Raw genomic sequence first — 25,611 nt, forward strand, 5'->3', positions numbered from 1 at the left:
AAATTATTCAAAGAAACCAACAAGCACTGATTCCTATATTGTAGAGAGGAAGTCAGTGTTGGCTCTAGATACCATATAGAAAAGTTTCAGAGAATAATTTCATATATATCTTCATAGAGTAATGCAACGTTACATATATACACAAGACTCCCTATAGTTCCTCCTCTATTAAGGGAATGACAGCTGCCAATTAACTACACACTGTACAATTGACTAATTTACATTTACTGCTATCATAATATCTTACTGCCTAATTTAGCTAACAGAATAGTTGACTTATCTTAACACTGCATGTACTCACTCTCGTCTAAAATATCGCCATTTTCAACAATATGAAACCAACACTGACCATTCTTTGAGAGCTGTGTCCATTTTACCCATCAAGTCTACCCCATGATCCACTATACGACTCTTCCTTTCCCACCGTTCGACGTCTTTTGGGATGGTTTGATGCATGTTGAATTGCCTTAAGCAACGATCGGGAAGGTGCCTTTCTGCCTTGTCAAAACACAATAGCATAGTCCTAGACACCCGTAAAGCCAGACTAGTTTGTATATATGCTGGTATGGCTGCATAGTTCATATCCTTGTAAGGAAGCCACTGGACCTGAGTGTCAACACTAAAGCAGATTTATTATCTTCTTCTACCTAATTCATCAAATAGGTCACGTTATCAACACTTGCATAACAAGGATTAAGAGAATCCAAAGCCTTTCTGTAGGACACTACATTACATTTCGTCCTAAAACCACTTTTCCCATTCCATTTAAGCACAAAGGGAAAGCAATAACTGTCAGGATCTTGATTAAAATTCGGCTGTCCAACATTGAGGCGAGAATAGCTCCAACACTGAAAAGTTATTCTTCGATTAGTCAAATTGAAACGATCAGATTAAAAAGAGAGTAAAGGGAAGTAACTTTTTCACCTATAATAGATTTAAACAGCCACTAACAGTGCTCTGAGATTTCAGGGAGGCATTGCCAAGCGCTCGATATAAAAACGCCAATGCTCCTGCACCCCAAGCAAACTTCCCAGCCCTGTCAAAGTTTTCAAACAAAGAAAGGTACATAACAGGGACTTTGTTCCCAGATGTTGTAGAAAATATGGTACTGCCTACTAGGTATAGAAGGTAAGCACGAGTACAGCGCTCGGTTTCCTCCGGCGATGCATCTTCAGGACACTCGGAAAAGAATTCCTTCAGCCAAGTAAGCTTCACCATTCCACCATTCAAGTCTTCCGGTACTCTCCCTAGTAGTTTTTCACAAGCTGCAATTGGTGCACTTATAGGGCCTATCACAGGTTCTCCATCAATAGCCAATCCAAGTAACAAGGCTACATCTTCCAGGGTTATTGTTAATTCTCTAACGGTCAAGTGAAAGGTATTCGTTTCTCTCCTCCACCGCTCAACCAAAGCAGCTATCAGGGCATTGTCTAGACTCATAGCAGGAAGTAATCGTAGATAACCAAAACCGGCCTTCTCAACCAACTTAATCTGTTTAGGTGTGAGCTTCCACTGATCAAGCAGTGAAGTGTGTTCATGGCATCTAAGAACGCCACGCTCCTGTGGATTTGGTATGCACAAATATCATCATGTAACCAATAATATGAATATTAAGAAATGTGACTTACCAGAAATTATAAATGGAAAAGAAAATGCACCCACCTGTCCATCCCAAACTGCCAGAGAAACATGATTATTTTGGTGATAAAGTACATAATTATCAATTGGCCCAGGATCTTCATTGAGCTCCATTTATATAAGTAATGAGAACTGTCCAATATTCAAGAGTCGCAGAAAGACATAATTACGAATGAGACCCAATTTGAGATGCAATAGAATCGTGTTTAACTCACTGCTATTTTGCTATCAGCAAAGATGAAGTAACACGGAACAAGAACATTCAACATCACAAACATATTAGATTAAGTTTCAGGTTGATGTCTATTTTGCCAATCCGAAACCGCATCACATTCACTTGCACAAATTGGTGAGCCATGTTTAAGCTATAGCCAAACCATGATTAAAGCGGCCTCTACAAACTAAAAGCCAAAAATCTTTCCTCCAATTTATCCCACTATTTTGCACCACCTTGTTGAAATAGAGAAATTTCATATTTAGGATAATAAAGCTCAGAATAGTATAACTGTATATCTACCACTAAAATTTTAAGCAATGAAAAAACCATGCTTCCCAAATATGCATCTACGGAATGCATGAACTGTGTTAAGATCATTTGAATTCCCAAACAATGTTGAGTAATCAAAAGAATGACTAGATTCACTAGAAGTCTTTATTCAACAGAAATAGGGAAATAAAAGTACATAAGATTGTCAAAGAAACACTCTCCATTCACACGAGCTCTTACAAAGGTACTTACAGATCATCCACCAAAGAGGTCCTCGGATCAGCAGCGGGAGTTGAACCAACTCCTTACGAACTGAGTCAACCTTCATTGGTATTTTATCCTAATGATCCCCAATTTTCACCTCCAAATCCAAAAACATAGGTAATTCATGTCCTATATCTTATTACTCATATCATATGTAAAATAGAAAATGCTTCAACTTTTATGTATAATTATTAGTCCACTCATCAGAAATCTTAATAACTCATGACTTTGTTAACTAGAGATAAAAATTGAAAAACCCAGAACGAAAGAACATTGATTTATTTTATCCAATAAACTAATGAGAGAGAGGAACCTGAGAGTGAACGCAATACTGTCTGTCGTTGTTTGCAGCGAGAGAAGAAAACTGGACTATGTGATATGGGAAATTGATTTATTCACGACCATTTATTTGAGTAAACCATAAAATTGGTTCTATATAAGTCGTCCTCAAATTAATCACTGTTTTTATTAATATTTTAATCTAATTTATGTTTTTTGTTGGCATGTATACATGAGATATGTTTAAGGATCGTTTCGTGAATTATTTTAAATTTTTGTTAAAATTAAAAGCTGTTTTTTCTCAATTGATGCTTTATTAACAGGTAAATCTGAATACCTCCGCTTATCTGTATTTGTGGTGGAAGCGGAATCTCTTGGCCTCCTTCACTCTTTACAAATGTCATTCTCTAATGGCATGCACAATGTTACCTTTGAAACGGATAGTAAGACTTTGATGGACGCTATTTCAGCTCGTAATATTTTTCTCAATGAATTTGGTGATTTAGTTTTTGAATGTAAGAGCCTCATATATTATATAGTAATCACGATTATATAGTGTCGTTTGTTTGGAAGCAAACAAGTAAGGTAGCTCATAACATAGCTAGAGCTACTTTATCGCACCTTAGCCACAATACTTTTCAAAAAATCTCTCCTACTTTGTATCCCTTGATCTTTAATAAAATGCAATAATTTTGCTTTGTTTAAAAAAAAAAGTTGTTTTTTCCTCCCTAAAGTTTTATTAGATCTCTATTTAATGACAATTTTGTGTAATATATAGGCCACCAAATAATGTATCGGGGCAGATTTCCCGGGTCGAATACTCAAACCCGAATTCAATCACCGATCCACTTTCTTTGTTCTTCTTCCACTAGGGTTTACGAATCACTCTGAGCAAACCCAATTACGAAAATGGCTTCAAGATCGCTTCTGAGAAATGGTGCTGCATTGTTGAATCGATTATCACTATCAAATTCAAAATCACTTATTAATTCTACTAACCCTCAACCTTATCTTTTCCCATCCATATCCAAGCTCCAGAATTTTCCTCAAGACGACTCTGAATCAGTGAAGAAGCTTCTTTGCTCTGATGGGTTTCTCTACCCTTGTGGCCTCCCTTCTCTTCGCTTCTTCTTGCCCGATGGTACTTTCTCTCTCCTTCATCTTTTTGTTGAAAAAATGGTTTTTTTTTTGTTGGGTATAAAGTTTTGATCTTTGGGGTGCTTGATGAAAAAAAAAAAATGGGTACTTTTTATTTGGTATAAAGTTTTGTTTTTTTATGGTGCTTGATGAAAAAAAAAAAAAAGGTTTTTTTTTTTGTTGGCTATAAAGTCTTGTTTTTTTAGTGGTTGATGAGAAAATGTGAGTGAAGATGATATGCATTAGTTGAAATGTTTATTTGGTAATTATTGTGACAGAGAGGTTTTAATTTGAAAGTGAAAAAAATGGAGAGTTTCTTTGGCAATTGTTGTGATTTGTGTTGTTTGGTGATAACTATTTTAAGTTGTTCATTGATTCACTAGGCTGATTTCTAGTAATATTTTCTTAGTTGTGTCATCAAAGTTTTAACGTAGTTTGTTTAAATTGTGTTGTATAATAATTTTATCGAATAATGTTGTATGGAAAAGAGTGTTGGGCGGTAAAGAACCAACAAGAAAATAAAATAAACATAGTGGAGATGAGGATGCTGCCTTGGATGTGTGCTAAGACTAGACGAGATAAGATTAGAAATGCAACATTAGAGAGAGAGAAAAAGTTGGGGTAGAACCTATAGTAGAAAAGATGGTGGAAATGGAAACTAGTCTTAGTTGGTTTGGACATATAGAGAGAAGACCTGTAGACTTTGCAGCAAGGAGAGTAGATCAGATAGAGGATGATCAGATCACTAGAGACGTAGGAAGATCTAGAAAAACTATAAGAGAAATTATTAAAAAAGATCCTGAGATTAATGAGTTGGATCGAAATATGATTTATGATAGAACATTATTGCGTAATTTGATCCATGTAGCTGAACCCACTTATTGGAATAAGGCTTGGCTGTTGTTGACTTGTTGTTGTATTAGAAGCTTAAACTTAAGTTAGATATATGACCCTTTTTCCGCTATCTGTTGAAATTTTACTTACAAGATCAAACCGCTGAATAAAAAGAGGCTTAGTTTGGTTCCATTGTAGTGTTAGTTCAATTCATTTATGCATTCAACGCCAGATTGATAAGGAAAGCTGTTTTAATGTAAAATTTTGTGGATTTTGTTATGGAAATCATGGAAAATTCTGCTGCCTCTAGTTTGGGTTTCTGCTTGATTGTTGTGCCTGTATAGTCATGGAAAGTTTGAACATCAAAAGCGAATTCAAGAATTGAAAAGGATGCCTGTCCCCAAATATATCTATATAGGGGTTCACTTACTCTAGGCATACGTTTGGTCAAAAGTTATTTGCTTGTTAACTTTTTGTATAATGCATATTTAGCAAATCCAACCATTGGATATCAGTAATATCAGTGGTATGACATTTTTTTGCTGGTTATCCACACCAATTTTCAGTCACTGAAGTAAAGTTGTCCAATGAAGTGTTGATTTATTTTTATGTTGTATTAATATATGTTGACGAAACTTAACAGTTCATGCTCATAAAAAGTTATTAAGCAGAGTAAGTTTTGTAGTTTGGCGAAACTTACTCCTACAATGCTCGATTTCTACCTATGCGCTAAAATTGCTATCTGATTTGTTATGCTTTACATTTCTATTACAAGGTGTATTTCTCGTACTAATTTAAACCCGACGATGTTTTCTGAAATTTTAAACAAACTACATCCATGTAGAATATATTTTTTTAGTTATTTGTTCACTGTTGTTTTGCAGGGGATTCTTCATCAGATGAAGCAATGATTTTATTCCCAAAAAGGACATTTCAACCTAGCACTATCCGGCGGAAGAGGAATCATGGGTTTTTTGCTCGGTAATCTCATACTTCCACCCTGATGTCTCATTTAGTCCTATATTTTATGAAACAAGAAAACATGACTGATTAAGCCTTCCTTATCTTCTACTTGTGTGTTAGTGTTGGTAAATTTTAAATTCTTGTGGAGAATGTCACTATGCTTCATGATACTCAATGACTATGCAAGATCAAATAGGGGCATATACAGAGGTTTTGAAGGAGATGGCTTTAATGTCGACATCTAATATGATTACATTATACCTTTGGATTGGGGCATAGATGATTAACGAACTAATAACTAAACCATGAAGAGTATTTGAATTCTTTTTAATAAACAAAAATTAAAGCCTATGTTTGAGCTGTACAGAGATTTTTTTCTTGGAACATGACATCACGTTTGAATATTGTTGCCTATGTCTCAAAAGTATGGTTGCTTTGATTTTTGCATAAATGAAATATACATTGATAATAAGGGCTTCTAGCATAATCTGGATATTTTTTTCTAAAAAGAAGATTGAACAATTGGCAGATTACGACCAGGAAAAGTGTCATACTTAGAACATGATTTTATTAGGCTCTAGGATTGCTTGCATCATTTTTTTTACTTTTTTAAATTGTCGCTGCCCCTCATCATTGAGTGAATTGTCATGGGCCTACTTTCTACAACAACAAGGCCTTATCCCACTAAGTAGGATCGGCTACATGAGCCTACTTTCTAGTCAATATGAAATATTCCGGCATTTCCTTTTGTGAATAAATGGGAAGTAACTGCTAAATTTTCCATATTGCTTACGTGCAGATTCACATTAGTTATCCAAGAAAAAACAAAACTGTGTTGTCTATATGACGTGTTTTTTCTTTTGCTTGAGCAGGAAGGCAACCAGGGGTGGCAGAAGGGTAATTGCTCGAAGAGTAGCAAAGGGTCGGTTTAGGATCACAGCTTAGTTCATTGACTTCAGAGGTAACTATTCGACGTAGCCACCTTAGTTCACTTCATGATAAGACTAGGTGGAATAGGGCAAAACAGGGTTCTGAGAAAAGACTGCTATGACCGTATTTTCATGCAAGTATTGTGTATGGATATGGATGTTATGATTCCGTTTGTTGTCTTTTTGGCGTTGCCGTCTACTGCAATAATATGTAACTCTTACTGTTTTATGTCCAAGACTGCTTAATGATATAGGGTGTGATTGATTTACTAAGTTTGAGGTAGATAGAATGGAATTTCTTAGTTTAAGCCATGTCCAATGTTAGTTCTTAGTAGTTTTATTAGAGGTAAGAACGTTTCCACCGTTGAAAAAGGATAATGTGCCTTCTATAAGAATCGCTCTTATATAACAACTAGTGTAGTGACCCGGCGTTGCCCGGAATAGTCATAGAAAATATTAAATAAGGTTATGTTCATGGACACATACATGAAAAAAATTGAAATGATTTAAATTTAGAAATAAAAAATATTAAAGAACATAAAATAAGCTATCTAATCTTGGAATACAAAAGTTGTAATTAATAAGTGTAGTGCAAAAATAAAATATAATAATGTGATAATTGAAAGGAATAGTACTTTGTCGATAAAATTAAATCCCAACTAATGTATGAAAGACAAATGCTACATATCTTGCTATATTAAGTTTTCAAATACTTATTTGTATACAACATTAATTGTTGTATTCGGAAGAAGATCAACACTATTTTCAATAAGTATCCTTATCCCTTGCTTACTTTTAACTCTTGAAAGAGCAACATACAGTTGACCATGACTAAAGACTGGTCTTGGAAGATACAACCCAACAATTGAAAGTGTCTGTCCTTGAGATTTGTTAATGGTCATACCAGAACAAATGGATACTGGAAATTGTCTTCTTTTAAACTTGAATGGTAGATTAAGGTTATCTGTAATTCTAGGAATGAGAACAATGTCTCCGATAGATTGATATTTTGTAACTTTGTCACTCCACACAGTACATTGAATCTTACTCCTCTTGAATATTAGAAAGAGCAAAAGTCAACAAAAATTGTGAATAATAAAACAATAATAAAACAAAACAAATAAAAACCGGTAAAGATTAATGATAATATAAAAAATAACTTTAAATAATGTAAAATCATGTTAATTAGTTTGTAAAAGTTAATAAGGAAAAAGAACTGATGCATACTTTTTCATCCATGAAAACCATATCGATTAAATCAACCTAGTCTCTATCTTTAAAGTTTGGCATTCTCCACATTCTAATGATCATAATCCTGAATCTCCATACTCTGTACTTATTATTGATTGTTTTGCTATCAATGAGATCAAAATTTTGCAGCCATAATTTCTGAAAAAGAAAATTAGAAACCAAACTGATCAAATTTATTGGTTAAATAGGAATCAAATTTGAATGAAGGTATTGCAAGTGTGCGTAAACATGATTAGAAATTTTTAAAATGCTGTTTAAAAATTCGTCTACAAAAATCAAAAAATAAAAATAACAAAAAGATGAAAACATGTTATATTAAAAAGCAGGATCAAAAAGTGGTTGATATATGTATATAATAATTATTTAGAAATAAGGACCTAGAATAATAGTATAGGTGTTATCATAAAATGATAGTATAGGTGATTAATAATATTAAAACGCTACTGGTAAAATAATAATATTTTAGGACTGGAAATATTATTATTAAAATCAAAACGCTACTGATTAATAATATTGAAACGAAAAGGACCTGAAAAAATAGTATATGTGATAATAGTATAGGTGATTAATAATATTAAAACGCTACTGTTGAATCGAAAAGAGAAAAAAATAGTATAGGTGTTAGTTCAAGGACGTGAAACAGAAACAATAGTATAGGTGTTAGTTCAAGCACCTGAAACTCGTAGGTGTTTGTAATGGATGCCAACAAAAATAATTCAAGGACCTGGAAAAAAAACAATCAGTAAACTCAATCGTAGGTGTTAGTTCCCTCTTATATTATATATAAAAATAAAAATCTAAGCATAAGTAAAAGTAAAAGAAACAATAGTATAGGTGTTTGTCAAACCTGAAGAAAGAAAAAGCTTAGATCAAAAGAAGGTTTGAGTTTCAGTTTCTGCTCAAAATATGTGATTACGTGATTAAAAAATTCTCCTTTATTTATAGTTAAAAAAAACCGAAGCCTTTTTCTCCTAAATGAAAAAAACTAATTGAATAATATGGTGCTAAAGGAGATAGTAACTAATTGAAACTTCTTTTCCTAAAAAAAGAAAGAAATATTTAATGGATAGTATTGAAAGTATTGTATATAGTTTGTTGAGACATTTTGGCTACATAAAATATTAGGAATTAAATATAAAATTAAATAAAAATATTTCAGCCTGAAATATTATTATTAAAATCAAAACGCTATTGATTAATAATATTAAAACGAAAAGGGTCTGAAAAAAATAGTATAGGTGATTAATAATATTAAAACGCTGCCGTTGAAACGAAAAGGAAAAAAATAGTATAGGTGTTAGTTCAAGGACTTGAAACAGAAACAATAGTATAGATGTTAGTTCAAGGACCTGAAACTCGTAGGTGTTTGTAATGGATGCCAGGAACAATAGTTCAAGGACCTGAAAGAAAAAAAAACAATCGGTAAACTCACTCGTAGGTGTTAGTTCCCTCTCCTATTATATATAAAAATAAAAATCTAAGCATAAGTAAAAGAAACAATAGTATAAGTGTTCGTCAAACCTAAAGAAAGAAAAAGCTTAGATCAAAAGAAGGTTTGAGTTTCAGTTTCTGCTCAAAATATGTGTTTACGTGATTAAAAAATTCTCTTTTATTTATAGTTAAAAAAAAACAAATCGAAGCCTTTTTTTCCTCAATGAAAAAAACTAATTGAAACTTCTTTTCCTAAAAAAAAGAAAGAAAAAAATAAAGGAAGATTTAATGGATAGTATTGAAAGTATTATATATAGTTTGTTGAGATATTTTGGCTACACAAAATATTAGGAATTAAATATAAAATTAAATAAAATATTTAGTGGATAAGATCAAAAGTTTGCTGAGATTTTTATGTCAAATAAAAAATAGAAAAAAATATAAAAATATTGAGAATAAACGTGGAAGAGACACGTGGCATAAAAAACTTTACTTTATATATATACTATTGATTGATTGATTGATGTGTAGTTTGTTGAGATAAAAAATACTTAGTGCATAAGATCAAAAGTTTGTTGAGATATTTATGTTAAATAAAAATAGAAAAAAAAATAAAAATATTGAGAATGAATGTGGAAGTGACATGTGGCATAAAAAACCTTACTTTATATAAATACTATTGATTGATTGACTGATGTGTAGTTTGTTGAGATAAAAAATACTGAGTGCATAAGATCAAAAGTTTGTTGAGATATTTATGTTAAATAAAATAGAAAAAATAATAAAAAAATTGAGAATGAATGTGGAAGTGACATGTGGCATAAAAAACCTTACTTTATATATATACTATTGATTGATTGATTGATGGATTGATGTGTAGTTTGTTGAGATAAAAAATACTGAATGCATAAGATAAAAAGTTTGTTGAGATATTTATGTTAAATAAAATAGAAAAAATAATAAAAATATTGAGAATGAATGTGGAAGTAACATGTGGCATAAAAAACCTTACTTTATATATATACTATTGATTGATTGATGTGTAGTTTGTTGAGATATTTATGTTAAATAAAATAGAAAAAATAATAAAAATATTGAGAATGAATGTGGAAGTGACATGTGGCATAAAAAACCTTACTTTATATATATACTATTGATTGATTGATGTGTAGTTTGTTGAGATATTTATGTTAAATAAAATAGAAAAAATAATAAAAATATTGAGAATGAATGTGGAAGTGACATGTGGCATAAAAAACCTTACTTTATATATATTATTGATTGATTGATTGATTGATGTGTATTTTGTTGAGATAAAAAACACTGAGTGCATAAGATCAAAAGTTTGTTGAAATATTTATGTTAAATAAAATAGAAAAAATAATAAAAATATTGAGAATGAATGTGGAAGTGACATGTGGCATAAAAAACCTTACTTTATATATATACTATTGATTGATTGATTGATGTGTAGTTTGTTGAGATATTTATGTTAAATAAAATAGAAAAAATAATAAAAATATCGAGAATGAATGTGGAAGTGACATGTGGCATAAAAAACCTTACTTTATATATATACTATTGATTAGCTATTTTTTTTTTTTTGAGAAAATATATACTCCCTCCATTTCTGATTATAAGCAAATTTGATTTTTTAGGTTCATTCAATTAATGATGTATGTGGTCCATATTATGAACTACATACATCATTAACTGAATGAACCTAAAAAGTCAAATTTGTTTATAATTAAAAACGAAGGGAGTAACAATTAGTATTTAATCATATAAAATTGTGGAATGGAATGCATTATAACGAAAAAAAAATATAAAGCTGCATTAATTATTGAGATCAATTTTAAGTTCTTAAAAAGTTAAATATTTTTTTTATCAAAGAATGAGTTGTCCTTGCCACATCAGCACTCTCTAATTCAGGTCAAATCAATAATGACTCGATAAGCATTAAGCGAAGATCGTAAAATTGACCCTAAGGGTGTGTTTGATGGTCAGGATAGAGTCAGGATAAGAAAGATATATCATATCCTGTCTTAATCCTTCGTTTGATGCACCAATAAGATATAATAAATTATTCCTTTAACTTATCATATCCTATTACTCCTTTGTATTTTTTATCCTGATTTTAGGCTGGGTTAAAATTAAGTAATAAAAAGAAATCCTAATTTTGCCCTCACCTTTGTCCTCTCTACCTGATCGATGTCCTCCTCTCATCTTCTTCTTCCTCTTGTTGATGCCATATGCACTGTATTCTCTATCTTTTTCCTAAATTTCACTTTTTTTTTAATTATCGGATTTCAATTTTTCCCTTGTACATATTCATTTTTATTCTTTCTTCTTTTCATGGATCCCATCCATTTCACTTCCTCTTTTTTAATTCCCCCTTTTTTTTAATTCCCATTCAAATCATCTTTCTGAAACGAATTCTGTTGAATTCATTTTTGTTTTGTTTAAAATTCAATTCCTCATTTTTTTTATTCCGCTTCTTTTTTAATTGATTTCTCATCCGTTTTTTTTATAAAGATTCCTATTGGTGTTGTTTTTCTACTTATTGATTTCAATTATTTTCCATTGATGGTGCTGTATTATGAAAGCTTGTTACAAAATAAAATTGATTATAAGGGTAATTATGACATTTAATATGATAAAATAATATTATCTTACTTGTTATCATGTGCGCGTCAAACACATGATATGATAAATGTTATCATGTCTATATTATATCATGTCTATCCATTTTTATATCATATCATGTCTTTATCTTATCCCGACCATCAAACGGACCCTAAATGTATTAAACTCTTCGGTTATTATTATAAGTAAAATTTTGACATATGATAACCACATGTATCATTAATTGGATAAATCTAAAATGTTAATTTTTATTTATAATAATGATCGGATGGTGTAAAAGTACCTTAAGAATTTCCCAAAAAAAAGTACCTTAAGAATGTAAAATGGACCGGTGTGCCCATTTTGAGACTTAAAGGCTTAGTTGGAAATAAATATTTTTTTTCCAGGCAAATTGGAAATTATACTTAAAAACTACTTGCTCAATATCAAATTATAAGTCTCTTAAGGGAAAAAAATTTGTTTCAAATTATCAATTGTTTTGTAATACGAATAAAGCATTAATGATTATTTTTTAATGGGAAGGGGGTTTAGTAATCTAGAGTTTGATCGGGATGTAAGTAAAGTATGACCAAACATTGTTCTCACATAAAATTGCACTTAGATTCCCATGAATGATTCATCCTAGGAAGTCATTAACCACTAGAATATAGATCAAATACATTATTTATGTAATGAATCAAAAAAGTCAATTGTTTCTTATAAATAAGACCATTATTATTTTTTTGAAAAGGCCAAAAGAGCAACGAGATATATTAACAAACAAACCAAAACAGACTACTTCAGTACAAGGAGTACTGAAGAAAGCCTGTCAAGGGAACAGATTACACCAAAAGTTTAAAAGCAAGTGAAAGCAAAACTATACAACATTAATTATATTTTTTAATTTGCATGAAATAAACAAAACAACTTATAATTTGGGACTTAAAGGGTGTTTGTTTCAAGTTTACAAAATATAAATTTGGGAATAATTTTTCTGGGAATATAAGGATGGGAATTTTATTCCCGAGTTCACTGAGAAAATGTGTTTGGATAGTATTTAAAGTATTCATGAGAATGAATGATAAAACGATATTTATGGATAGTAATTAATGATTCTATTCTCACCTTCATGGGAACTTTATTCCTTCCAATTTCCAGGAACAAAACAACATTCCCAGAAAACTTCTATTCCCAGGAATAAAATTTTAAAAATTCGAAGCAAACATAAGAATATATCTTTCCTACTATCATATTCTTGGGAATCTCCAAATATGACTTGAAATAGGGATGGTAAAATAGATTGGACCCGTCGGATTGCCCCGTTTAACCCGCCATTTGTAGCGGGGTGGGTTGAGATTTTGAACCCGCCACAAGTAGGGTGCCTGCTCTACCTAATCCGCTAAAAAACGGGGCCGTGACGGGGGTGGGGCGGGTTGACCCGTTGGGTTGATATGTTAAAAAGAAACTCTCTTTTTCACTTCTTTTTATTTATAAGTCAAATCAATTTTCCAATTTTCACCACCATATATTGGGGTAAAAAAATTCAATTAATTTTATCACTTTTGTTTTATGATTTTAGCCTTATATTTTTAACAGTTAGTTAATTGATAATTCATGGAGTTTTTATTTTCAACGTCTTATTTATTTATTTATTATAGAATTTTAGAAGATGTAATTTATATGTTTGAATAATTATTTTAATATTTTTAGTGGAGTCATTAGTTATATATTTAGATTTCTTTAAATTGGTCCTCGTGAGCTTAGCTCAGTTGGTATGGACAATGCATAAAATATGCAAGGTTCGCGGTTCAAACCCCGGCCACCACCAAAAAAGATTTCTTTGAATTGGCATTTCTTTCTTTAAATTTATATATTTTTACATTGTTAATGTAAAGATTATAATTAATATTTTTTTTAAAAACACCGACGGGTTAACTCACCGGTCCGCCTTAAAACAGGGCGGGGTGAAATTTCAACCATATTTCTCTAGTTGGCCCGCCCAGCTCCGTCCCTTTTTAGACGGATTATTGACGAGGCAGGGATAGGCGGGACGAGTTGACCCTTTTTGCCATCCCTAACTTGAAACAAACGCCCCCTTAGAAATGTACTCCCTCCATTCCTTTTCTTTTGATGTTTTAGAGTTTCAATTATATTCCAAAACTTTTGATGTTTTAGTGAATTTATGATTGTTTTCTCAAGTTTACCCTTGTTGGAAAACATCATAAACTATTAAAGTAGTTGTGACATTTGGTTTATCACATGTGAATTTAATGATAAATAAGGACATTTTAGTCAAAAACACATAAATATTTATATACTTTAATTACTCCTTAAAACTTGTGTCAAGAGCTAAAACATCAAAAGAAAAGGAATGGAGGGAGTATTATGTTACTATAAGTTTTAGGAACCTGTTACTATTTAATTGTTGTTTTTAAATTTAAATAAAGGTGACATTAACTACATTTTTGTCAATTAATACCATACACTTTTTTTTGACAAATTAATACTTTACATTTATTAATTACTCATTCCGTCTCAAAATAATGTTTGACATGAATTAAGAAAAACAGTAAATGAATGAAAACATAAATGTATCAGTTTACAAAATTGCCCCATTAACTATTGTTGATCTACTGTCACATTGGCATAGTCAGATTTTTTTTTAGGGAAAATGCATGTTGTGATTTAATGACTAGAGAAAATAGTGTACACAATATTAATTAGAGGTAGAGTTGAAATAAATAAATTAAATTTGCATTGAAAAAGTAAAATTACACGGGGTCTATTCATTAGGATTTGAAAGGATTTTTAAGATTTTTTTTTTTTTTATGATAAAAAGTCTTGTGGTATTGTATCAAGATTTTTGTTTAATTTTAAAAAATTTAGTGGTATTTAATCAAAATATTATACAACTTACAAAAGGTAACCAAAACTTTTTACAATTTAAAAAAAATCGGATTTAAAAAGTTTATAATTTCGATGGATTGCTTCTAAAATAGGATTTTAATAGACTTGGGTGTACATTTAGTCAATTTTTAACTTTAAAAAGTCTATACAAATTTATAAGGATTCTGATTTCTTATTATTTTTATGTTTTTACATTTCTCTTCTCTTCCTACTTCTTCCCATCTATGTTATCCTACTACTTCATTGAATGCCAAAAACACGTGCATATGGTACACTCCCTCCGTTTTTAATTTATAAATAAATTTAACTTTTTTGGTTCATTCAATTAATGAAGTATGTGATCCACGACCACATACTTCATTAATTGAATGAACCAAAAAAGTTAAATTTATTTATAAATTAAAAACGGAGGGAGTATATTTTTTGGTATATCATGCATAACATTAAAGATTTAATAATTCTTGCACGGAACGTACAACATCAATCAATACTTCAAAAATCACTCTTCAAAACTTTATCCAGCTTCAAAGCAATGTAAGACACCTTTCCTGGACATTTATATAATTTCTTTACAAAAGGAATTTACGGTATCATATGGCCATATAACTATCAAAATCAAAACTTAAAATCCTAATTGTAAAAAGTATTTTAAGGAAATCTTAAAGGTCAATACTTTCCTACAAAATATTTTAAAAACTTTTAAATTTTTTGTCAAAATAGTATTTCAAAATCTTAATTTAATACACCCCTCTTCATTTTTGGACAAATTACTTTTGCTAAAGCTGCACATATTTTGGAATATTTCACACTTACATGAATGAAGAAATAGAGTAAATGAGTGAGTTGATATATTGAGTCTTATTTATCCTTATAAAATTTATCGTATAGTTAAAGATGTCTCCCTTTGGGTAGTGCTATTTTTAGCGAGAGTTTTCATCCCGAATTACTCACGAATATTAAGCCAGCCAATTAAATCTCAGCATTGGCCGGAAATCACGGCAGATTGTGGGTTAAATTTTTTTAAAATTTTAAAAAATGTACGCTCGTGATATTGTCGTGACATCATGAGAAACCAATTCACGACAATATCACGAGAGTACGTTTTTTAAAATTTAAAAAAAATTTAACCCACAATCTGCCGTGATTTCCCGCCATTGCTGAGATTTAATTGGCTGGCTTAATATTCGTGAGTAATTCGGGATGAAAACTCTCGCTGAAAATAGCACTACCCCTCTCTTTTAATGCGGGACTTTGGTGTTTTCTAATACACCACACAAATACTCCCTCCATTCCCTTTTCATTGTCATTGCCAGCCCTAGTGGATATTAATCATGGAGCATCTATGTATGTGTAACCACCTACATGGGGCTTTACCTTAGACAAAGGCTCAAATTGAATAAATTTAGACTAATGTAGGAAGCAAAAAATTTTGATATCAAAATAATCTTACAGATGATACTCCACGACATTATAATTTTGAACTTTGATAGTACTTTTTTTCTTTCTTTCTAGAGTGTGGCTTGCTTACCAGGTACTCAATTATAGGGCAGCCTTTATTTTCTTTTTCACCTTTTGCTGAATTCCATGTGACTAAAAGACTCAAGATTAAATGCAAATAGCAATTGATGAATGTAAACGTACGTGCATGGGTCATAGTAACTCATAAGAAAGATGAACCTTCTATACAGTTTCTATTCTATTGGATAGTGCAAAAACAAGATCCAAAAGTGCCTTTTGTCAGGCCCACACATAATTATTGAGTCCACTTCCAGAAATTTTTACCTCTAACCCTACAAACCCCTAAATCTCATTTTTTAGAAAAACCAAATTTGTGTGGAAATTGCTCATGTCCCTTTTAAAATTGTTCATTCCCTTAATTCAACGTGAGTTAACCGATCTTAAGATCTGTTGAACCGACTTAAAAAGATATTAAACCGATCTTAAAAGTGTCAGTGTGAGTTAACTTCCGCTGAAAAATGTTGAGCGTAAGTTAACTCACATTAAGGGAATTGACAAGTTTGAAAGGGAGAAGAACAATTTTCAATTTGTGCTGAAAGTTCAAAAGAACTCTACCAAAATGTAAATGTATTCTATTAAATTCAAAATTCCAGTTATATAGAATTTTCAAAATGTAAACGTAAATGTGTTCCAACATCTCAACTCTCATAAATCCAAATTTTTAGTTATCTAGAATCTATTCTATTTCGACATATTTAAATTTAATCTTGTTGAAAGTAATACAAAGATTGTGTAAATATAATTTTGAATTCATTTACTGAGTGAAGATTCAATATTCTCCATAACAAAATAGTAAAATTCAATTTAATCTCTAAGAAAAATAAAAATAACGTTTACTTTAACTGAATCAACATAAAAAATAAGTCTTTTTATGCTAACTTGTGGAAAATTGCTGTTGACACATCAGAGAAGGCTGGGACACACATGTAAAATACGCTTTTGCCCCCTCGGCAGTTAACTGCCGAGGAATTTTAAATCCGGCTGCAGTTAACTGCCGAGGATTTCCTCGGTAGTTAACTGCCGAGGTTTTCTGATTATGTTCAACACGAACAGAAGCAGTTCCAGTTTCTTTCTTTGTCTTCAAACACTTCCAAAACCACCCCAAGTGCCCTTCAATTTCGATTTTTGAGCAAAATCAAGTGCATCATCTCCATTTAATCACAAGTAAGTATCTTGACTCATTTTTAATCATAATGTTAGTTTGTGTAGTTTTTTTTTAAAAAAAATTGGTAGTTTGCATGTGGTTAGGATTGATGTTGGAATTGATATTTAGATGATTGCATGTACTTTATAATTGAATGTAGGTGTTGTGAATGTTGTTTGAATGAGTTTTAAGTACAATGTGGTTTTGAATGATGTCTAATTAACACAATTTGAATATGTTTGAAACTTTGCACACAAAGTGTTTGATCAAATGCCTCAACGAAAATTATATTGATTTTTTGGTTAGTTTAGGTTATGGAAATGATAGAAGTGATGTTAATTATAGTTTGATTAAGTGTATATCGATTTTTTAGTGTATTTAGGTTATGATGTAAATGATTAAGTGTATAGAAATGATTAAGTTATGATGGAATTGATGGACATAATGATGATTGTAATGATGATTTTAGTTTAGGTTATGAATGATGGACATAATGATGATTGTATGACTGATTTTATGATGTGTAGATATGGCCGATCAGGAGCCCATTGATCCATCTAAGATGATTGGTGGTAGGCGTGCGATGACTCAAAGCCACCGGAGGGAGAGGCAAAGGGGGCACATCCCAAAGAGGGGAAGAGGTCGGAGGGCGGATGGTTCAGGGACTTCTCAGCCTTCTGAGGCTTCTCAGGCACAGCCTGAAGAGTCGCAGGTGGTTGACCCGACCCAGGCGGTGGAGTACCTGAACTATCAGGATCACCATGATGTGACTGATGGTGGGTACGACGACCAGTATATGCCAGAGCAGCCGCATATGCCAGAGGAGGCAGACGAGGATGACATTGCTATGGCGGCTGCCCCGGAGGTGTTGCCTAAGGACCCTCCCTTTCCTGGAGGACCGCAACACATTGAGCTGCTTCACTCTTATGCCGATCATGTGGCATTGCCGCTTTGGTATAATAAGGATGACGTAAGTATTGTTTTTTTAAATATTCGTTCTTTATGTTTAATTATGTGTTTTTTATATGTGTTTTTTTTATATGTGTTTTTATATGTGTTTTTTTTATATGGATGACGTAAGTATTGCCAATTATGTGTTCTTTCTTTTAGTTAACTTTTATATGTGTTTTTTTTTTAAGTCCTTTCTTTATGTTTAATTATTTTCTTTATTTTTTTTTTCTTGATTTAAATTGTTTCATTTATATGTTTTATTTATATGTTTTATTTATATGTTTTCTTTATATGTGATTTTCTTTAAATTGTTTTATTTATATGTTTTCTTTATATGTTTTATTTATATGTGATTTTCTTTATATGTTTTCTTTATTTTTTTTTTAGCATTTGTTAAGTTTTATATTTATAAGTTAAATGTTTACATTGTTTAAACTATGTTTAATTTTCTATTTTTTCAGTGCCGCAAGAAGCGTTATGTAAAGCCAATTAATCACGACCCTAAGATTTTGGGTCTCGGACGTCCAAACCCCAATCAGAGATGGTTTTGGGATCCGCTTAGGGCGAGTGGCTTACATGACTTGGTCTACTTGGGCTACGCCACTGTGCCCCACGATTTGCTGATGACTCTATGCGAGAGGTGGCATCCCGAGACCAGCACTTTTCACATGCCCATTGGGGAGATGACTGTGACTTTGGACGATGTCGCATGTCTTATGCATGTCCCGATTGAAGGGCGGATGTTGGGCCACCGGAAGAAGATACTGAGACATGAGGGAGAGGCACTACTGATGACTCACTTAGGTGCGTCGAGGAAGGAGGCAGAGAAAATCTACAATACAGAGTATGGTGGATACATTAGTTATCCAAAGCTGAGGGATTTCTATACGACGCACCTTGGTAGAGCTAACTTGTTGGCGAATACAGAGGATCCAGAGGAGCTGGAGGAGCTGGAGAGGGTTAGGACTTATTGTGTGAAGTGCTACCTTCTATACTTGGTTGGATTCCTGTTGTTTGGGGATAGAAGCAACAAGCGCATCCAGTTGATCTATTTGACGACTATGGCGGACGGCTACGCGGGGATGCGTGCTTATTCGTGGGGAGGGATGACACTTGCATACCTGTACGATGAGTTAGCTCATGCCTGTTTTCCCGGAGACAGGCAGCTTGGGGGAAGCGTGACACTGCTCACTGTAAGTAAAAATTAAATTTAAATTAAATTTTTTTGTTAACTATTATTATTTTGTTATATTTTGTTATATTTTTTTGTTAACTTTAATTTTTTTTGTTAACTATTATTATTTGGTTATATTTTGTTATATATTTTTGTTAACTTTAATTTTTTTTGTTAACTATTATTATTTGGTTATATTTTGTTATATTTTTTTGTTAACTTTAATTTTTTTTGTTAACTATTATTATTTTGTTATATTTTGTTATATTTTTTTGTTAATTGTAAATTTTATTTTTTTAGTTAACTTTAATTTATTTATATGTGATTTGTATGGTTTATGCAGGCATGGTTTTTGTCGCACTTCCCTAAGTTTTACACTGTTGATCCAAACCCAGACTACATTGAAAATTTACCGGTTGCGGCGAGGTGGACTCTTCAGAAGGGTCATGGAGAGGGGGCCACGTATCGGTCATTGCTTGATCGCATTACGTTTGATGACGTATGCTGGAGGCCGTACGAAGGGCACAGGGAGTTCCAGCCGTTCGAGGAGGTATTCTGGTATTCTGGCCGGATCATGTGCGGCGATATTAGGGTGTACCGTCACCTCCCGGAGAGGGTATTGAGGCAGTACGGATACGTCCAGTCGGTCCCTAGACCTCCGACGGATATTGCAGAGCTGACACCGGCTGAGATTGTGCAGGCCTTCATCGACTTCCGCCCTCGCACGCTTAAGGCGGCTGATTGGGGTGAGCAGGCAGGAGAGCAACCATGGTGTATGGCAGAGGGCTATGTACGATGGTACACGGTTGTGTCTCACCCTCAGATTTTGCCACTTCTCCCGGGAGATGTTCTGAGGCCTCCAAACGAGGAGCAGATCGTTGCAGAGCAGTGGGAGCGGTACGAGGCGAGAAGCTCCCCTGACACCTATGACATGGTTAGCGGCGCTGTTGCCCATGCTGATCAGTTTTTGGGTCAGGAGGTGACAAGCATGACCCCTCAGGAGTTGTATGCGGCCTTGCAGGATGTTAGGCAGCAGATCGCGCCGATCATTACCAGGAGGAGAGCCTAGAGACCGAGGAGGAGGCACCAACAGCACCAGCATGACCAGGACCAGCAATAGGACAGCATGTATTTTCAGGATTTATTTTTAGGATTTATTTTTAGGACTTGGTGTATTTTCATGACATTTGGCCGTTTTGTTAGTACTTCCAGTACATTTGTAGTTACGTTGTTTCGATGACATTTTTTTATGACAATTGCTCGTTTTCGTATTATATTTTCAATTTCAATTATGTTTGTAATTTTATTTGACTAGCTTTATGGTTTGGCATCGAAACAATGTGTTTACAATGTGTAAAAACACATGTAACAGGTTCTGCAAATTCTGGCTTCAGGACGACTCGGCAGTTAACTGCCGAGGAAATGATGAAACCGGCGGTAGTAAACTGCCGAGGTTTTCCTCGGTACTAAACTGCCGAGGTATTCCTCGGCACTTAACTGCCGAGTTTTTTAATTTTTTTTTGTTTTATTTTGTTTAGAATAGAATTGTGTTAGAAAATTATTAGGAATTCTTTAAAAATTATTTTATGTTATTTAAAATATTGCGATAGAGTGAATTCGAATAAATATTGCGATAACGTGAATTCGAATAAATATTACAATAGCATGTATTCGTTCGAATAAATATTGCGATACATGTTTCGTTACATTACATAAACGACGTATTTTAAAAAAAAACAATTACATCACATTCCGGAATGTACCTTCCAACTGCAACAATTATCTTACCACTGAATGAGGCAAATTCAAACTTGCTAAGCAGCAGGACTCCAACGTTCGATGAACATCTTGAACGATGGTATTCAATTGCCAACGAAATGAGGTCCATTCCTTGACACTTGAATACCATTGTTCAAGATGCTCATCGAATGTTGGAGTCCTGCCGATTAACAAGTTTGAATTGCCCCATCCAGTGTAAGACAATTGTTGCAGTTGGAATGTGCATTCCAACTACAACAATTGTCTTACCTCTGAAATGGGATAAATTCAAACTTGCCAAACAACAGGATTCAAGCATTTCGCTCCGCATTCATGCTTTCCTTTGAAAAGAATAAATTTTTGTTAGGCTTGATTTAGATGATGGTATTCAAGTGCCAACGAAATGAGGTCCATTCCTTGACACTTAATACCATCATCTAAGCAAGTCTAACAAAAATTTAATCTTTTCAAAGGAAAAACATAAATGCGAAGCGAAATGCTTGAGTCCTCGCCGTTTGGCAAGTTTGAATTACCCCATTTCAGAGGTAAGACAATTGTTGTAGTAAGAATGCACCTTACCCTAACTAAAGACGATCTTCTGGCGGAATCAAGTTGTTGATGATATCTTCAGTTGATCTCAGCAACGTCACCCGCATATCGATCCACTGGAACTTGGTGTGCTCCCAAAACATGCTAGTCACGTTTTCGTCGTTTTTTAACTCCACCCAAGTGAATGATACGCTCCCCTCGTCGAGCTTTGGACATTTATACAGAATATTTTGCACCCTCCTTGTGTCTCTGGGGATGACTCCTTGGTAGAATTCATTCAGTTGATCCTTGAGACCTCTTAACGCTACATCAAGGCACCGAACCTTCAACCTATGCGTTTCTCCGCCGTTGAATGTTGCATGAACGTCGATCCATCCGGCCATTGTTTCAAATCTACACACATAGAAATTTAAAATAATCAATGAAAAATGAAAAACTCATTCAAACATTTCATCAAACACTTAATGTGCAAATTATACATAGACTATAAAAATCATAAAAATAATCCTAAAATGTAATTGTCTAAAAAAAAAATTAACGTAAAATATAGCAAAATTATTCAAATTATATTTACTCTTAAAATAAATCATATAGTCTTACTAAAATAAAATAAAAATTATAAAACACCAAATTAATCAATAACCCAATTTTTTTTAAATTATAACATAATCATCATGCAAACATTTTAACAAAATTAATCAACTAACATCTAATCTAAAAATGATTTATAACATGTAAATCTAATAAAAAACTAAAATAAAAAATTAATTTAAAACACCAAATTAAAAAATAACCAATAAACTTTAAACTATAACATAAACATCATACAAACATCATACAAACATTTTACTCTAAAAATGAATTATACTATGTAAATCTACTCAAAAACTAAAATAAAATAAATCTACTCAAAAACTAAAAAATAAAAACATTTATAACAACTAAAAGTTAAGTTAATAGCATTATAATTACTTACTTGTGATTTTGTTGAATAAATTTGGTTGGATTTGGTTGGGTTTTTTAGAGAGATTTGTGAGAGAGATTTGAGAATTTTTTTTTGAAGATGTGATGAATAATGGAGATGAGAGAGCTTCTGCCAGACTTGTAGCAGAAGAACCTCGGCAGTTAACTACTGAGGAAATCCTCGGCAGTTAACTGCAGCCGGATTTAAAATTCCTCGGCAGTTAACTGCCGAGGGGGCAAAAGCGTATTTTACATGTGTGTCCCAGCCTTCTCTAATGTGTCAACAGCAATTTTCTAACTTGTGTGCTGACTTACCAATGTGTTTATCCATCGTGTCATTTCATTTCAAAGGAGATAATTAGGTCATTGACAATAATTCCATATGTTGAGGGGTAAGAAAGTGTGTGTCTGTGGTGATTTTAATGATGTTAGGTGCAGGGAGGAAAGACGGTCTGTGTCTGGTAGTCAATTGTCTTCGGATTATGTTCATTTTAACTTGTTCATTGATGACAATTTCCTGTTGGATCTTCCTCTTGGAGGTGGGAATTTTACATGGTTTAAATAGGATGGTAGGTCGATGAGTCGGCTTGATAGGTTTCTGCTTTCTGAGGAATGATGTCTGTTGTGGCCGAATTGTTTACAAATTGCTCAGTTGAGAGGTTTATCTTACCATTGCCCGTTGGTTTTGTCTGTTGATGAAGAAAATTGGGGCCCAAGACCATCTCGCTTGTTGAAGTGATATTCCTGGTTACCATCACTTTGTGAGTAATAAGTGGAAATCTTTCCAGGTTGATGGCTGGGGAGGTTTTGTGTTAAAGGAAAAATTTAAATTGATTAAAATGGCTCTTAAGGAATGACATGTTTCTCATTCAAAAAATTTACCAGGGAAAATTGATGCGCTGAAGGAACGTTTGGCAGTGTTAGATGGTAAAAGCATAATTGAGGTGTTGAATGAAGATGACTGTGCTGAGTTACATGGTATTTCATCGGATATTCACTCTTTGTCTCGACTTAATACTAGTATTTGTTGGCAGCAATCCCGGGTTCAATGGTTGCGTGATGGTGATGCTAACTCGAAATTTTTTCACTCAATCATGTCTAATAGGAGGAGGCATAATACTTTGTGCTCTATTTTAGTTGACAGCGTGGTGGTGGAAGGGGTACAACCTATTCGTAATGCTGTCTATTCGCATTTTGCAGGTCATTTCCAGTCACCTCATGTAGACCGTCCCAGTGTGGCTAATATGCGATTTCAGTCTTTGTCTGTGGCGGAAGGTGTGGGTTTAATCAAACCGTTCTCGACAGAGGAAGTGAAGGAAGCTGTGTGGGACTGTGATAGTTTCAAGAGTCCAGGCTCTGATGGAATTAATTTTGGTTTCATTAAGGAATTTTGGACTGACATGAAGGACGAGATCATGCGTTTTGTGTCTGATTTTCATCGCAATGGAAAATTAGTTAAAGGTAGCACTACTACTTTTATTTCTTTAATTCCAAAGGTAGATAGTCCTCAGAAGCTTAATGATTTTCGTCTTATCTCTCTGGTGGGGTGTTTGTACAAAATATTGGCTAAGCTGTTAGCTAATAGATTGTGTGGGGTTATTGGTTCTGTTGTTTCGGAGTCTCAATCTGCTTTTGTTAAAGATAGACAAATTCTTGATGGGATCTTGATTGCTAATGAAGTTGTCGATGAGGCGCGTAAGAATCAGAAAGACCTTATGTTGTTTAAAGTGGACTTTGAAAAGGAGTATGATTCAGTAGATTGGGGGTATTTGGACTCTGTTTTGGAACATATGGCTTTTCCTGTTTTATGGAGAAAGTGGATTAAAGAATGTCTCAGTACAGCTACAGTGTCTGTTTTACTGAACGGAAGTCCTACAGATGAATTCCCGTTAAAGAGGGGGTTAAGACAAGGTGATCCTTTGTCTCCTTTTTTGTTCTTACTAGCGGCAGAGGGTCTAAATATTTTGATGAAATCTATGGTTGAGACTCAGTTATTTACTGGTTATAGCATTGGGGAGGTCAATCCGGCGGTTGTGTCGCATTTGCAGTTTGCTGATGATACTTTGTTGTTGGGAACTAGAAGCTGGGCGAATGTCCGTGCTTTAAGGGCGGTTCTTGTGAGTTTTGAGGCAATGTCGGGTCTGAAGGTAAACTTTCATAAAAGTATGCTTGTTGGGGTAAACGTTGCTACATCTTGGTTAAATGAGGCTGCATCCGTGTTGAGTTGTAAAGTGGGAAAAGTTCCTTTTTTGTATCTGGGTCTTCCTATTGGTGGTAATCCTCGGCGTTTGTGTTTTTGGGAACCTATTGTGAATCGTATTAAATCTAGACTGTCGGGTTGGAATAGTCGTTTTCTCTCTTTTGGCGGCCGCTTGGTACTTCTCAAATCCGTCCTAACTTCTCTGCCTGTCTATGCTCTTTCTTTCTTCAAAGCTCCATCAGGTATAATCTTTTCCATTGAATCTTTATTGAATAAATTTTTTTGGGGTGGGTGTGAGGATCATAGGAAAATATCTTGGATAGGATGGACTACTGTATGCCTTCAAAAGGAGTATGGAGGGTTGGGGGTTAGACAGTTGAAGGAGTTTAATGTTGCCTTACTAGGAAAATGGTGCTGGAGAATGTTAGTGGATAGGGGTGGTTTGTGGTATAGAATTTTAGTCGCCCGTTATGGCGAGGTAGGTGGGAGGTTGGAGGTTGGGGGCCGGAGTTGTTCTTCTTGGTGGAGGGAGGTGGGAAGGATCGGGGATGGGGGAAGTGGGGATGTAGGTGGTTGGTTTGAGGAGTCTGTGTCGAGAGAGGTGGGGGA

General features: G+C 33.5%; 1 protein-coding gene and 1 long non-coding RNA gene across 2 annotated transcripts; one reads left to right on the forward strand and one right to left on the reverse strand.

Moving 5' to 3' along the window:
* The first annotated feature begins 3,454 nt into the window (after positions 1-3,454).
* Positions 3,455-6,804, forward strand: LOC146897077 (Ribosomal protein L34). The gene is made up of 3 exons (XM_085733222.1): positions 3,455-3,809; positions 5,524-5,620; positions 6,475-6,804. The coding sequence occupies exons 1-3, from the start codon at positions 3,578-3,580 to the stop codon at positions 6,545-6,547; spliced, it is 402 nt and encodes a 133-aa protein (XP_085589348.1). The 5' UTR covers positions 3,455-3,577; the 3' UTR covers positions 6,548-6,804.
* A 54-nt stretch (positions 6,805-6,858) lies between these two features.
* On the reverse strand, positions 6,859-9,365 carry LOC146897078 (uncharacterized). Its single transcript, XR_015021685.1, has 3 exons — positions 9,132-9,365; positions 8,456-8,506; positions 6,859-7,920 (listed from the first exon to the last, which is right to left on the reverse strand). It is a non-coding gene; the product is annotated as an uncharacterized LOC146897078 (long non-coding RNA).
* Between the last annotated feature and the right edge of the window lie 16,246 nt (positions 9,366-25,611).

Source organism: Medicago sativa, chromosome 8, assembly GCF_051527215.1.
Source record: "Medicago sativa cultivar Bolivia chromosome 8, Bolivia_mono, whole genome shotgun sequence".
NCBI classification, from domain to species: Eukaryota; Viridiplantae; Streptophyta; class Magnoliopsida; order Fabales; family Fabaceae; genus Medicago; species Medicago sativa.